General features: G+C 39.2%; 1 protein-coding gene across 6 annotated transcripts in view; it reads left to right on the top strand.

The window, feature by feature from the left end:
- NTRK2 (neurotrophic receptor tyrosine kinase 2) overlaps window positions 1-15529 on the top strand; it is a 209187-nt gene that overhangs the window by 47198 nt on the left and 146460 nt on the right. For all 6 annotated transcript variants that reach the window (XM_074812059.1, XM_074812064.1, XM_074812060.1 and 3 more), the window contains exons 7-11: window positions 68-200; window positions 1743-2042; window positions 6949-6981; window positions 11790-11890; window positions 12904-13003. In XM_074812059.1, the coding sequence (XP_074668160.1) occupies window positions 68-200; window positions 1743-2042; window positions 6949-6981; window positions 11790-11890; window positions 12904-13003 (667 nt within the window). The remainder of the gene's footprint in view (window positions 1-67; window positions 201-1742; window positions 2043-6948; window positions 6982-11789; window positions 11891-12903; window positions 13004-15529) is intronic.

Below are 15529 nucleotides of genomic sequence, written 5' to 3'. Positions count from 1 at the left end.
ATTCCCTGCCTCTTCCTTGTTCTTTATGCTGCAGTTGACACATACGTGTTTTTCTAATCAATTGTAGAGTGACACAAGTAAGAACCCTGCCTCGCTAACCATAAAGAACGTTTCATCCATGGACAGTGGACTGTGGATTTCCTGTGTAGCAGAGAACATTGTGGGAGAGGACCAAGCCTCTGCTGAGCTCACGGTATTCTGTACGTACACAGGCCTCCATACAGCTCCCACGGCCAAACTGCATTGGCAGCACTGTTTTGGGGACAAATATTTTTTGGGCATGCAGGTTGTTGAAACAAACCCCTTAAGTCATGGGAACTATCTACTGCAGTTAATGCTGGGAGTAGTCCAACCAGCAGTTGTATTTATCTTTTTCAGCCCTGCGTTCTGCAAAAAGTGTATTTCTGAATGCTTTATCTTCCAGTTAGAACAATCTATAAGTAAACAAATGAAACTCAAAACACTCAATGGCACTGTCAGTGTGGGAAGACTTGTAATGGTGTGCATGTACACATACACTGTCCTGGGAATTAAGAAGTGCAAATGCATCAAAAGGCTTGTAGGATTAATTATAAGAGATTACAAATGTTTACGTTCTTACTATCTAAAGCAGCAACGGCTTTATTCAAAAAATAACACACTTGCAACATTTGTACTGCCAGATGTAAATTTATTTGTCGTAGCTTTGAATAATATACTTATTTGTCAGGACCAAGGAAGGAGGGGAAGGGACATAGAGTGTAGAGGCACTGGCTTCTTAGATCTAAGCTCCAGTCTGAATTTGTTTTATGCGAGCTAGACAGCATGTTTTCACAAGTTGCAACCCTCTGTTTAATTGAAGATGGGAATGGAATGCTTTGTGGATGGCAAACTTTGTTCATCGGCTCTTGACTGAGTAAACCAGAAAGATCACTGTAGATGTAGGTTTGTAGGTTGAAATTTGATATGTAATAGCTATGGGAAGGGACATAAACCAGAATTGAACAGTGTAAATGAGATTCTGAGTTTGACACTGTTATGAGTGATAAAAGGGCATATAACTAGATAAAATTGGATGCAGTTAAGAATAAATATCAAGGAAAGTTTCCCAATAGAGAAATAATGGGCAAGGTGTTGGAATAATCTCCTGAGGGAAACAGAACAAGTTTGTAAACTGGAGGCATTTTGCAGGTTTGAACAAAGAATGAGAAAATGTAGAGTAGAAAATTGTCTTTCCCTGACAGAAGAATCCAGGGAATTAAATAATCTGTTCTGTCTTTGATTCTATAAAGAATATAATCTGAAAGTTTGGTTTCCTAGCTGAATATATTTCCAGTACTACTTGGTTTTGACCAACTTTTAAATATTTTCAATACTGTTGTGTTCCTTCAGTACTCCTCTGCACCATTTTTTCAGCAGAGTAAAGCTAAAATGAGTCACTCTCCCTTCTCAGTGATCCAGTAACTGAATGTCCCACACCTTAAAGGTGATGTGATTTCACAGGTGTTCAGTCTTTGTCTGAAACTAGTTTGTTTTGTTTCTTTCTAAAGAATGGCTTCGTTTCAGCTGTGAGCATAGTACCCTAGGCAGAACAGGTCGGTTCCTGTGTGGGTATTCTCCAAATAGGTATCATTCCTACTGATAACGTGCTTTTGTACTGATGAATGAAAAATACTTTCCTGATAACTCTGCGGGAAGGAAGGGAAGGGAGGAAAAATATGTTCAGAATATTCTGATGTTCTTCACTCTTTTTTTCAATATAGTTGCACCAAATATCACATTTATTGAATCTCCAACTCCGGACCACCACTGGTGTATTCCATTCACTGTGAAAGGGAACCCTAAGCCCACATTGCAGTGGTTCTATGAAGGGGCTATACTGAATGAGTCTGAATACATCTGTACTAAAATACATGTTATCAATCAAAGTGAATACCATGGCTGCCTTCAGCTGGACAATCCTACCCACCTGAATAATGGTGCTTATACCTTACTGGCAAGGAATGAGTACGGAGAGGATGAAAAACGGGTTGATGCTCATTTCATGTCAGTGCCTGGAGATGGTGAGTACAGGTGGTTTTTTTGTATGTTAGCAACTGCAAATTGATGAGGCTGTGGAGACAGTGCTCCTGGCCAGTTTAACTATTTTGGAGAAAGCTTTTTATATACTTTTTTTTTTCCTTTCTGAATTAATGTCTTCAAGATTAAAGTAGTGTTTTTCTTGAACATTTTCTTCTTGTTTATTCCTTCTCAAGGGAGGCCTTGCTAGTGCTCTATAAATCTTCCCTTTGAGTAACCATACTCAGTGACAGCTAAGGCTAGTAAAAGGTTGCTGTTTCTGAAGTGTTTTCTCAAGCCTGTGTTCTGATCCTGGAAAGCACTGAGTGCCAATTCACCTCTGTAAGTTTTCTGCACTGTATATGAATGCACCTAGGCAGTGTATCCAAGACGGGCATCTAGTGCCTTGTTGAAAAATCAGTAGTGCAGTCCGGTGAGTTGATGATGATATGTTGTTTAGGACACCAGAGGGAGCTGGAGGGAAAACAAGTAACCCAGAGGCAGGATGGACAAGGTCTCAGGTCTTCACAGGCATTTTGATGTCCAATTCCCATTCATTTTGGTGGAGATTGGGCACCTACATGCCTAGGAATAGCCATGCTCAAGATGGTTGCTCTGAAATATACGCATCTTCAGTTGCTCTAAAGGCTCCGCCTCAGCCTTCCTAAATGCTGTATGAGCAGGCTCAAGGTGGAGTAACTCACTGAACTGCAGGGACTGCTGTAAGCAGTTGATGTTCACTGTGGTTTGATCTTTTCCCATGTCTTCAAAACCGTATGTGAAGTGACTGTAAGATTCAGAAGGCATACATGTAAATACATTGGTGTATGTGGAAAAAACTCTGAGCAGACCTTGCACAACTGGAGTGAAAATAAAGACATGTTTTTGCACAAATAATTGCACAGTCATATCTGAAAATATGAGCATATGTGTACCTTTGGCTTTTTAGCCATGGGATATAAATAGCCTTCTTTTTTGAAACAGCAATGTGCAGTGCAACTGTTACATGGCAGAAAAAAAAGTGAATATTTAAATTCTCTCTCCTGCATTGCAGGCTACAGACAGTAAAAATATGGTCTGTATTTTTTCCGTATCAGCTTTTTCTTCTGTGGGGAGAGAGATGGCAGGTCTTTTGCTTTCCCACCCTTTAAAGAAGGTGAAGAGCTGATACAGCCAGGCTTTATTTACTCCTGCTGTCCTTAGTGCTCCTCTCCTCTTTTTTCTCTGGAGTTCATTCTTAAATACTCATTACAGAAACAAGCCATGGTTTCAGCTACTGGGATCCTCTAATACTGCATTGTCACAGTTCAGTAAAACAGTTCACCTCATAGATGTTCTGTGTACAATGGAAGTTATCTTACACCCTGATTATTTAATACAAACCTGGCTTGATTTTCTTAACAGAGTAACAGTTCCTCTAATACATTTGGGTGAGTTTATCGTTTTTTGTCTTTCACCCAAATCCCTTTTACTGTTCTGTTTTTCCTTTATGCTTCTCCCCTGTACACTGAAAATTTCCCAGTTGTGGTCTTTTAAAACAGTAAATAGAACTGTAGGTATCCTTCAAATTAGAAAGACAGCATTATTTATTTGTTCCATCCTCTTTATACTCATAACTCTCCCAAGATAGCGTATGCTGTGTTTTTTAAGCATTTCCCAGGCTCTGTGGTGGATTAAGCTTCACAAAAAGAGTATAGAGGAGACTGGACTGTGTATAGACAGGATATATCTGCATTGGAAATCAGTTCATGCATAGTGGATGCAACCAAACCAGTCTTAAAACTTAACAACAGGGGAAACTGTTTATCTGCTTAGCCTCCTCAATACTGTTGTTATTTTTTTCCTATAAGAAATGGTATAGAGCTTTAGAAAACGTCATAACACTATTGTCTTCTCCACTGAAGCTGGCATAAAAGCAAATGTTAAAAAACTAGAATCCTCTGTGCACTGTATTACAATTTTTGTTTTAAACTATTACTATTTAAAGCACTGTCAGGCCTTTTCAAACCCTTAAAAGGCTTTTTCAGTGCTGTCGTTACTGTGTAGTTTCTTCTTTTGGCCCACATATTGTAAAATGAAGCATAAAGATTAAGGCCCACGCCCTGGTATTATGTTCATTTCAATGCCTTCATGACTGAATTACATACCAGCCCCGATGTTTCATGGGGTGGGGTATACTCACTGAGCTTTAAATTTGTTCTCTGGTTATTGCATCACTTATGGGCAAATGCTTTGAAGGTAAAAACAAAAGAAAATTTAAAAAAGCCACACCCTCACCTATAATCCATATGTCTATCTAAATTATATACAACTAAGTCTGCATGTTCTCCCATCAGCAATGTAATACTCCACTTCTAAAGTTGTATCAGACATGATGAAGACATGGTTTGTGCTAAGATGCTCTCAACCTCCAGCATGCTACTTGCAGAACATTTTTCACTGGTCTGAGGATGAAGGAGACGAAAGCACGTAGTACAGTGGGATTTGGATTGAGTTAATGACAACACAGTTAATGTTGTAAATTAAGACTTTGTTTTAATATTAAGACTTTGTTTTAAATACGAAGGCCTGGAAGGATAAATTTCCTATTCTTTTAGCTAGATTTTTACCAAACTTTAATCTGCTAAAGTTCTTGGATTCCTATGAAGCCATTCTTGCTGATGATGACTTTATTTGAGACTACACTGCAGCAAACAGTAAGGAAGAAATGTTCATGTTTATTCTGGAGGCTGTTCTCACAGTTGATCCGAAACAGCTAATGAATGCTGGAGAGATTTTTACCAATAATAAGTATTTTTAATTAAGCTTATTCATCTACCATCTCTATTTTGAAATTCGGCTGAAGGAATCCAAGTCACATAGTGTCTTGTCAAAGTAAAAGAATATGTTAAATATGCCTTAGAAGTAGCATCTTGCTTGTGTAGCATAAGAACATGGGGCTGTTTTGCAGAAGTATGTTTTTGGATTGAGTCTTTTGTTGATGCTTTATTCTGAAAATGTCAACTTTATAAAGAAAGAATTAAGTAAATCAAGTGTAGTTGATGTAGTTTATAAAGATGAGTGAATAAGTCTCTTAATAGTTTATTTACACAACAACCTGTTCTAACAGGGACCAAAACAACAATGCTGTTCTGTGCTTGCCTTAAAAATCATTGTGTGTAAATGTGAAAATTACTGTGATGAAGTTTAATGTTAAAATAACTTCAACCGATGTTTTGATTACTGAGTAGATACGTTTTTCTGTAGGGAATGTTAAATAGAAATTTTGATTTCATCCAGCATCTTGATTTTTGCAACTTTATTTGAAGTGAGGTATTTAGTTATATAGAGAGTATTTGAACAGAGTTGATAACTTCATAGTTTATATCCCTGGCAGGAGTTAGGGATTACACTGATCTGATTACTTTATTCCAGTTTCAGTAAACAATAACAAAATGTTGCCATTTAACTCAGGAATAATTGGGAAATTTTTTTGTTGTTTTTTATCCCTTCAGATTACAGAAGGTAAATACTGTTTTTCAGCAGATGAATGTTTTATACTGGACAAAGTGAATCCATGAATTTTTATGGAGTGAAAACCCTGGTCAGAAGTTGCTTGAGGACAGATAGTACAAGCTTTCTTCACTTGTTATTTATTTCTGCAGATTGACATGACAGTTCTCATGGGGTCTATTAACCTATATCTCTGGATATTAGAATATCTTCAGATGCATTTAAAAATAAACCTAATTATCTGCTGCCATTCTGCAGATAGGTTTGCAACTCTAGTATTTTCAGCACAGATTATCATGCTGTTGTCATAAACAGAAACAGTGGTTCTGGTCATACTTCACAGTGGCTTGATGCCAGTGTAATGGCACTGCTATGGATTTACTCTAAAGTACTATAAATAGAATTATGCTTTTTGAAGTTTGATTCATCTTTAGAGTTTTTAACTATCTGTTAATTTTATTTCTAAACCAACAAAAAGAAAGAATAAAAGTAAGGAAGAGATTATTAGGAGCCTAATACATAAGCTATGCTATAAATACATTATAGACCAGAAGGAACGGGTATGTTGAAATACAACACAAGTACGTTTCAGAGCGTGAACAGTCTAATAGTACGCTAATTTCAGTGGGCTTACTGTGCATTATACTCACATATGTGCTCAGCATTACATATGTGCAGTAATTAGAAAAAGCTGCAAACTGGAACTAGTAAAATTTAGAAAAGTGTAGACTAGACGGGTATTCATTTGCTTGTGTAAAGGCTGGCTTCTGAGACATCTGACTCTTTTGGTAAGAGGTCTGTCTGTGTATCAGCTGTGCAGCTGTCTTCTTGGAAGCATCCTTTTACAGAGTGAATGAAATGGTGCTGCTTAGGTCATTGCTACCTCTCACCCTTAATTTGTCAGGCCACAGCTAAACTGGTTTGCTCTCACAGTCATTTAACAGCAAAATTTTTTGACCAGGTAAAAGTCAGTGATTGTTAAAATGCTCACTGAAGTCTGCTTAGTCTACATAGGTGTATGGTCCAGGAGAGTTTTACCATTGATTTTTCAAAAACAATAGTTAATTGTTGCATTTATTCCAGGTGTACGTTAACAGTGGACAGCAGAGTTTTGCCCAGTTGGGAAATAAGCCTGCCATTGCCAGAGCTAGTGCCCTGTGCATTAGCTGTTTCATATGAAGCAAAATGCTAACCTTTGTGATAGCTCTAAAATGGTCGTAAATGTAATCTCATAAACAGGTACTGCAATATGTTGATGTTGCTTTGCATTTGTGTAGGTACTGATCATTGTTGTTGCAAATAACATGTCAACTCTTAAAAGAAATCCTAAAGAAACTCACTCTTGCAGCATTTGCAATCTATCAATCTGTTTACAAACCTTTTTCTTTTTTTTTTTTTTTTTCTCTTCTCCATGTGCAGGTAGTGGCCCAATTGTGGATCCAGACGTTTATGGTATATATTTGTTTTCCTTTTTCTTTTCTTTTAATGATAGAAATGAAGGAACTGAAACCATTAAAAGATTGAATATCAGGCTCAGTTAAACTGAAATGACACATATTAGAACACAATTCTGAAAGGTACCTTGTATTTTTGGTTCTTCTCCTGCCTTATGTTATTTAAAATACATGAGCAAAATATGACATTTTACTTACTCTGCTGCTTTTGATTCACATTAGGAGAAGCATAAATCCACTGCTACAAATGGTTGCAGTTGATCCTGTAGGATGACATCTGTCTAATGTAGCTCACAGGCATGAGATTTCCTGAACCTTTTGGAGTCATTTCTTGGAGAAGAGAGAGTTCGTGAATTCTCCTTATATAACTTAATTTATTTTTTCAGGGATGATTCCATACTTGTTTTGCCTCCACAAATGTACCCCTAAATCCCACTTAAAAATGAGGTTGGCACAAGTAAGTTTTCCTGTAGGCAATTTATTTTGCTCTGTCCGCTCATTTGTACCTTCCCTTAATCTCTCTTGCATAAGCAGACCATCAACTCAGTGATATCTGAGTGTGTGCCAGAAGATTTGATGACACAGTGTTCACATTAGCTTTTTAGTTAGGCGAAATGTTTTGGTCTGCACCTAGTGAAAGCCAGTGTGCACTAGAATAGAAGCTGCAAAATGAAAAGCAGCTGGTTAGTTTTACATAATACTTCTGGCGAGTAGGAAAGTCCATCCTAACCAATGTACAAAACACCCTTTAGCTTCCAGCAGAAGCTCAATCTTGTTTGGAGTACTTTTTATTTGGATGAAATGGCCTATGACTCAAGTTTCCTTAAGCTGATTTAAATGTTATTGCTTTGATTCCATTCCATGTCATTAAACTTTAGCAAATGTGCAATTGAAGCATCAATTTGGCTTTAAGTGTTTAGAAATACTAAAGGATAGCCTTCCCTCCCTCCCTTTCCAAATGCTTTTTTTTGGGGGGGGAAGGTGGTGACGGTTTGCTCAGTTTCTTATGTGTTGTATTATATAAGCTGTATGCATGAAGATTTTGATTCTGAGCTGTTTATCAAGGTCCTGATGCCTGTGTATGGCTTTAACCATGTGAGTGCTGTGCTTCAGTTGACTTGGGTAGGTTTCTGCTGAGATGTGCACTTTGAGCTGCGCTAGTGGATCACAGCCTGCAAGACCTAGTCCTGATGAAAGCAGCCTTCCTTTTTATTCCTGTCTTTTCTTTCCAGTGTTTGAAACTGCTGTCTTTGATCTTTGCTTCAGTGACTCAGTGCTTGCTTTGAGAAACACTTTGTAGTCCAGAGTGTTTCCCTAATTATTCCAAATTCACAAGTCCAGTTAGTGAGGTGAATAAATGAGGCCAGCTGGAAAGCCTAGGAACTGCTACACTTCTATGGAGAACCACTGCATGACAGTGGCTGACAGTGGGACCCTTGGGATGATGAGGTTCCCGTCCCCAGAGACAGTGGTTTTCATTACTTTTTTTCAGACCACTCTATGCTAATGTGTTACCCACAATTTAGATTATGTTGGAAGGAAGATTTAAGGCACTGCCCCCCATCCTCCCCCCCCCCCCCCCCCCCCAGGTCCTTCCTTTAAAATGCGTTTTTCACAGCCCTGTGCTAAATCATGTTGCAAATGTGCCTAGGGTAAAGGCAACGGCAGCGGATTTGATCTTGCTGGGCACTGGCACTAGCTGTGTGTGTGTCAGTCTGTTGACTATGGGTAAAGTCAATGGGAGCTGCAAGGAGATGGAGGCAACAGAGAGCAGGGGACCCTGGCCTTGATTACCCCTCTGTGCAGAGCAAAGCCCTTTGTAACTGGGTTTGGTCTGTCCCTTGTGGATTGACTTTCTGTGAACTGCGCTCCATGTGAGGTGATTTCCAAACATTTTCTGTTAAGTGTTTTGAGTATGCAACAGGAAACAGAAGAACTGATGAGGTCGCAGCAGGCTGCATGATGTCATGTTTTCCGAGGGAGTCCTGGCTGCACAGGGCACTGCCTGCCCCAAGTGTGGAGCTGTCGCAAGTGCCTCCAGCTCACCTCTGCAGCACCTTTCAGAAAAGGCAGAGAGGGGAGGATGTCCTGGCCCTGTCTGTGAAGTAACTGAGAGAAAGAAAGCAACTCATCAGGGACTGAGCAGGAAATCAAATGCAAAGCCAGCTTCTTTGGCTCTGAGTTCACATCTTTGTCCCATGCTGCTTCTTCTAACATGATTATGAACATGAGAGAGACAACATGACCCATATGAGCCAGCCCCCCCAGAAGACTGTGCAGAGTGACACACAGGTGCTGGTGTGACTGTGCTCTTGCCTGTATCCCAGCCGCCATGCAGCTTGTTTGTGAAGTGACTGCAAAATACTGCTCTGCCTCAGCTGCAATTCACTGCAGTTGGTGTAGTCACAGGTGGCTGTGCAAGGTATGCAGCACTGGAGAACCTGGCCCTGAAGCGATACGAGTCCCACGTAGCATGAGTCAAGAGGTGTGACCCTGTCTGTATCAGAGTGCTCAGTGTCTATGTCAGGATTTCATAGTGAAATGAACAGGAATTTGTTTTAACTCAGAATCACCTGGTTTTGGCTGGATAGCTGTTGCGCATGTTTTCCTTGCCTGGCTCACCCATTTCAAGAGTCTTTGAAGACCTGGCAGTAGTTCAAATGCAAGCACTTCACAGTTACACAGTGGGGAATGGCAATGCATCACCAGAGTCCTGACGTGGCCTACTTTAGCTCTTTCCCTTTTTAATATAAAAGTGCATTCAGAGAATTTACAGACCAGACCTGAAACACTCTGCATAGTTCTCATTAGTCCTTTAGGGTGTGATTTCCAGTAGCTTGGTACAGACACGAGCATAAACAGAAGTGTAAATAGCATCGGCTTTTGCCCACCGCTATTTACCGGTAAAATTAAGAGCAAAAAATTTCCCTCTTGAAAGTTTGTATTACAGAACCAGAGCAGCAAAGACTCTAAATATTTATTTTATATATTGGTCTTATAAAGCTACAATAGATGTAGGGTTAGTCAAAACTATTTTTGTGAAGATTTTCCCAACTAGTTGTAAAGGAAGCTCGATCTTGTAGGCTGAGATACTTGTTATAAAATGGGCTCTGCCTGCACATGAATGAAGCAGAAGTCTTCTCCTTTGCTGTGGCAAAGCATGTATTCATGGTGGCGAACAGTCTGCATAGCACCTTGTCTGATAGTCCAGGCTGCTTGTGCAGGTGAGCTGTTCAGGCAGGGTTTGTGCTGTTTGTTTGCCACTTGCTACTGTTCTGACCTCACTGCATATGAAGCTATAGGCATAGAGATGCAGTGCTGAGTCAGAGAATTCAAATGGTGAAAGACCAGGAAATTAGATTTTGTTTCTCATGAAAGCTCTCTATACCTAATATGTGTTTTGGCTTGAAAAAGACCTGTTCTTCGACATGCATGGTGTAGAGCCAAAGTAGAGTATATGAGCTGATTAGACAACCTGACTGTACTGATTGTAGCACTAGTGCTAGAGGTAGCTGCGTAGCTTCATATACCAGAAAATCTGCAGCCTGCTGAGTGCTTTGGGGAAGACAGATGTGTTCATGCATGCATGAAGATCAAAAGCCCAGTGCAGCTTGTTGCTAGCATTGCCAGCTGAGCTCTCCAAACTGGCCTTGGGAGCCAAAGAAGATAACTCTACCGAGGCGCATGCCCTTGCTGACCTTGCTCAGCAGCAGCTCTGCAGTCAGAAGAGTTCCTGCCTCAGCAGTTAGTGAGAGCTATGCCTCTGCACTCCGCTTTTTCAGATTCACAGTTAGAATTTCATCTGTAGGCTTATGGCACTGATTTTAATCGAAATGTGGAAAGAAATATGCAGTTAATTGCAAATTTAAATTACAGTGCTGGAGGTGATAATAGATACAGTTATTGCCCTTGTTTGTTTCTTTCATCTGCACACATTACAGTCATAAAATTGAAATGTTATGTATATTTCCAGATGTAATCATAAAATATATGCAATTTAAAACTTTATTTTAATGTATGTTTCTCCAAGTTCTTATGTACACTATTTAATTCTATCTAATTTGAATAATTTTGACAGGAAATCGTGGACTGTAAATGTCTGTTTCGTTTTTAAATAATTACAAATAATTAAGCCATGTTCATTCTTTTGATGGAATAGTTCTGCATTCACCCCTGCAGACCTGTCAGTGGAGTTATTTTGATAAATCAAATTTCTTCATACCATCTCAGGCACTTAATGTTTTAAAGGTTTACCTGTATGACAGTTTATGATGCTAAACTGTGACCTCTGTGCACACAACAGTATTTTCTTTTTCTAAACAAAGAAAAACAGCTATTTCACATTTGATAGTAATAAACTCTCTAAAAACCCGTCTGCCAAGTTCTTCTCAGCTAAACAGGAGTCCCCAGGCTAATTTCTAAGACTGTCCTATATTTGGCTGAATACAAGGCTGGAGAAGTTCAGTGTAGAGGGCAGTCTTTCATTTTTAATGGGAAGTCAGAAACACATAAAAATAGCTTTTTGGGTGGAGTTCTTATTTAACTAGTTTTTCCAGTAGAGGTACACATCATGGTGTAGATCTCTTCTCAGGTTTGTCAGTCACAACACACTTGTTCGATTATCTGCCACAGGGATCCCCCCCCAAATGTTCCAGCTACATTAGCAATTATGTATTGTTTCCAAAGAGCTCAGAATCCTGAGAGTTGTTAGTGGCCTTGCCATCATACAGAGCAGAAATAATAAAGACAACCCTTTCCCTTCTAAGGTTACAAAATTATAAAAGCAACCTTTTTTCATTTCCTAAGAGTATGAAACCACGCCTAATGATCTTGGAGACACCACGAATAACAGTAATCAAATCACTTCTACGGATGTTTCCAACAAAGAGAATGAAGATAGCATCACTGTAAGTATATACATTGTTTCCTGATCTGTAGTCTTGGCGGACTTTCTGGCTATACAACTTTCAAAACTGTGGAGATTGTAGCAGGACCCTGAGCTACCAGAACACCAGAGGTATTACTGTGTTGTGATCAAAACTCAGAAGAAAAGGAAAAAAGAAACTCAAGGCTCCCCACTCTTGTCCTCCTCCCATTTTTTGAAAGAGCGAATCACTTTTCAGTCCAATTAAAATTGCTTGTAATTTTGTTTAGTATAAGTAGCTGAATTGGTAGACCTCCTCCTTTGCTGCCTGGCCTCTCATGCTCTCCTGAACTGAATTGTTGGAAACCGGTAGTGGGTGGTCAGCCTGGTCGATATTGCAGCCTCTCTGCATCAGTCACTCGTAAAGCAGCAGGCAGTGGAGAGCGTGTGCATTCATGAACCAGAGATCAGACTGTTGAGTTGGGACACTGTGCTAAAAAGTCAGGAGGATCCCAGACAGTCTTGCCTTGTCTGATAATAGAATCATTGAATGGCTGAAGGTTGGAAGGGACCTTTGGAAATCTTCTGGTCCAGTCCTCCCTGCTTAAAGCGGGGCCAGCATGATTGCTCAGGGTTTGTCTGTTCTGGTTTTGCTATCTCCAGGGTTGGAGACTCCACAGCCACTCCTGGAAATCTGTACCAGTGTTCAACCACCCTCACAGTAATTTTTTTTTTCCTATGTGCTTTTCTTAAGTGTTTTCTTATAACATGCCACTCTGCTGGAAGGGAAGGGGTTGATGTGCACTACCTCCCACTTGTCTTGAGTGTCTAGGATGTTGAAAAAGTTCTCAGAGGTGTCTGAATCTCTGTTCTCTGCAGGATAGAAGAAACCTCAACAAGTGGCTGTTTTCTGTACTCTTTGATCTGAGTGCAAATGTTTCCAAGTTGAAATGAATCTCTTTACCTAATTGGGTTAATCTGAATGTATGCTGAATGTCTTTGAAGGTAGTTCATGAGAACAAAACAAGCAGATCTGTTTGTGTCCTCTTTTTTTAGGTGTATGTTGTGGTGGGGATTGCAGCACTGGTGTGCACTGGCTTAGTAATAATGCTCATTATTCTGAAGTTTGGAAGACACTCTAAGTTTGGGATGAAAGGTAAGCAGAGTTTTTTTATACCTACCATAATTGTGGTGGGTTGTATGAGCTGATACTATAGGCTTCTGCTCTGAGAGCGGTCAAAATAACTAGATTAACTGCCATCACATTTGTTTCATTTATTCATCAGGTAAGTAAGGTCAGAGGCAGATGTAGACAGAGTTTAGACTTTTCATCAAACTTTTATCTTCTTTTTCTTGTGACAAATCCCATTTCTCTCCTTGGTGTTGCAAAGCTCCCTGGGACGCTTCCTGGAACAAAATACTACTTGAGTCAGTGTAGGTAGGAAGAAGATAGGAAATGAAATTTATTCTGATACTTGTTTGATTACAACAGTTTGATGAGAATCTATGTTGTAAGAGGTACTTCAGACCATACTACGATGTCATGTTAAGGTGATAGATTCAAGGGGAACTAACGGCAAGAGCAGAAGGTGCATTTGCAGTGGATCTTGTCATACTGGTGCTTTCTGACAGATACGTTTTCTTGTGCTTCTGTTTGTATCTTGGGAGGTAGCAGCTGGAGAGAGTGGCAAGTGATCATGTCCCTGTGGAAGGGGGAAGTCTCAACCCTTCCGTTTATTAATTTATTTATTTTACAGCCAGATGGAGGTATGTGTAACACAGAGGTACCTGCAACAACTTAATTACCATATTATTTCACTGACATCATCAGTCTGTGTCTGGCCATGTGAAGTTGTATTAAAAGAAAACATTTGCTGTCTTCTTGGGAGGACTAGAAGGTGTTTTGCTGTGTGCTAAAGGAGATGAGCTTTTGACCTTAAGAGGTGTAGATGAGGTCTGTGGAGAGAGTGGTAAGTAATCTTTCCGTAGGCTCCTGTTAACCACATGTCCTTCCTCTCAGCTGTGCTTGTGACATAGTACCACATGGATGTATATTTTGGTAACCCTTACTTGCTATTGACAAATGCTCTTTTCAGAGACTGTAATTTCATCTACTGTATATTTTGTGTTTCTATATTCTGTTTAGAGGAGAGTTCCTGGAACAAATGAGATTTGAGCAGGGCAGAAATGTAGTCAAGTGCAGATTAGCTTGCTGGGATGGTAATCTTTTCTTTCACCTCCTTCTGATGTGACATAGTCTCTGCTCTTTGGGGTACGGTTAAAAGAGGACATTCATTGTGTAATATCCTGAATAGCAATATGGAGCCAGCAGGACAGAGCTGCAGAGTTTTGGCCAATGACTAGAAAAGACTTTCTGTGATTGAACAACAGCTCAGCATACATTTTATTTGTGTCTGAAGCTTTCTGAATTGCATTTAGAGAGCTGAAGTAGGTGGAAGCTAAATGAGAGCAATGATGAGAAATATCTGATGTTAGCTCCTTAAAGCTGAATTCTTGTTAGGTTTTTCAAAATTTGCATAGAATATTTCAACGTGACATTATTGGAGAAACTAGGAAGTAGACTCTACCCTGAGGAAGAATGCACAAAATTGTGTTTTGTGTGGTAACATGTTAAGTTACCTTCCAGGAAGCTCCTTACATGGTGGTGGTTTTTTAGTATCTTCAGGTGCAACTTTTCTCACAAAAATAATGCTGTTGCCTGATCAGTTAAGTTTGACCTCAGTAGTATTTTTTTGTTGCAGAATTGTCTGTGTAGATCATATTTCAGTAAGGATCCACTTTTGGGGAAATTACTAGATGAAATTATGAAAAGGCAGCAACTTCATATATGGTGTTTATTTTATTATTTAAATTTGACCAGTGATGGTTAGAAAGATCAGTAAAATGGGTTCACAGTTAGGTACACTCCTTCAGAAACTAATCACAGGCATGGTATGTGTGATAATGGTTAAATGCCACTACAAATAACTCTTGAATGTTCTCTCCATTTATCATCATCAGTATTATTGCATTTATATTAAAGCAATATGTAAAGACCTGAGGTTAGAACACCAAATCAATACGTAATGCCTAGACTAATAATAAAATATTACCTGCTTTGAAAAGCCTGCAGCATAATTATATATTGAGAATTCATAAATTAACATAAACAACCTGGAGTATTTGAACCTGAGGAAAATAAGGCAAAGGTGAAGAGAAATCTTTTGCAATCAGTACTGATAAGTACAATACATTTAAAATGTGTATCTTGAAAATTCTGAATAAAAGGATCAAGCCAGCTACCTGTGGGCAACTAGAGTCTTTTGCCATTGAATTCAGTGACAGAAAAATTAGTCCCAACTTAGCATACAGACATCATGTCATAGTTAGTGATTTAATAAACAGTCTTATTAAGGAAGTGGGAGGAGAAAAATATTCAGATTGCTATTGAAAACACTTATAAAACAAGATTAAAAGATACTCATTTCAAATCTTCCCCCAAATATTAATGAATATGTTGCATTCATAAGAAGGAACTTCCTGAGTTATACCAGGCAGAAACACACAAAAGGCTGTGCTTCATTTTTCTGTTACCTTGTGAGAACATAGCACAGTCACCTCAGGTACCCTGTCATTAAATGTCTCCCTACCCTTCTTCAGTTTGGAAAAAAAAAGTAGTCAC

The sequence above is a fragment of the Strix aluco genome, chromosome Z (assembly GCF_031877795.1).
Source record: "Strix aluco isolate bStrAlu1 chromosome Z, bStrAlu1.hap1, whole genome shotgun sequence".
NCBI classification, from domain to species: domain Eukaryota; kingdom Metazoa; phylum Chordata; class Aves; order Strigiformes; family Strigidae; genus Strix; species Strix aluco.
Note: the sequence above shows the minus strand (reverse complement) of the source record. Positions and strands in the feature narration are given on the sequence as shown.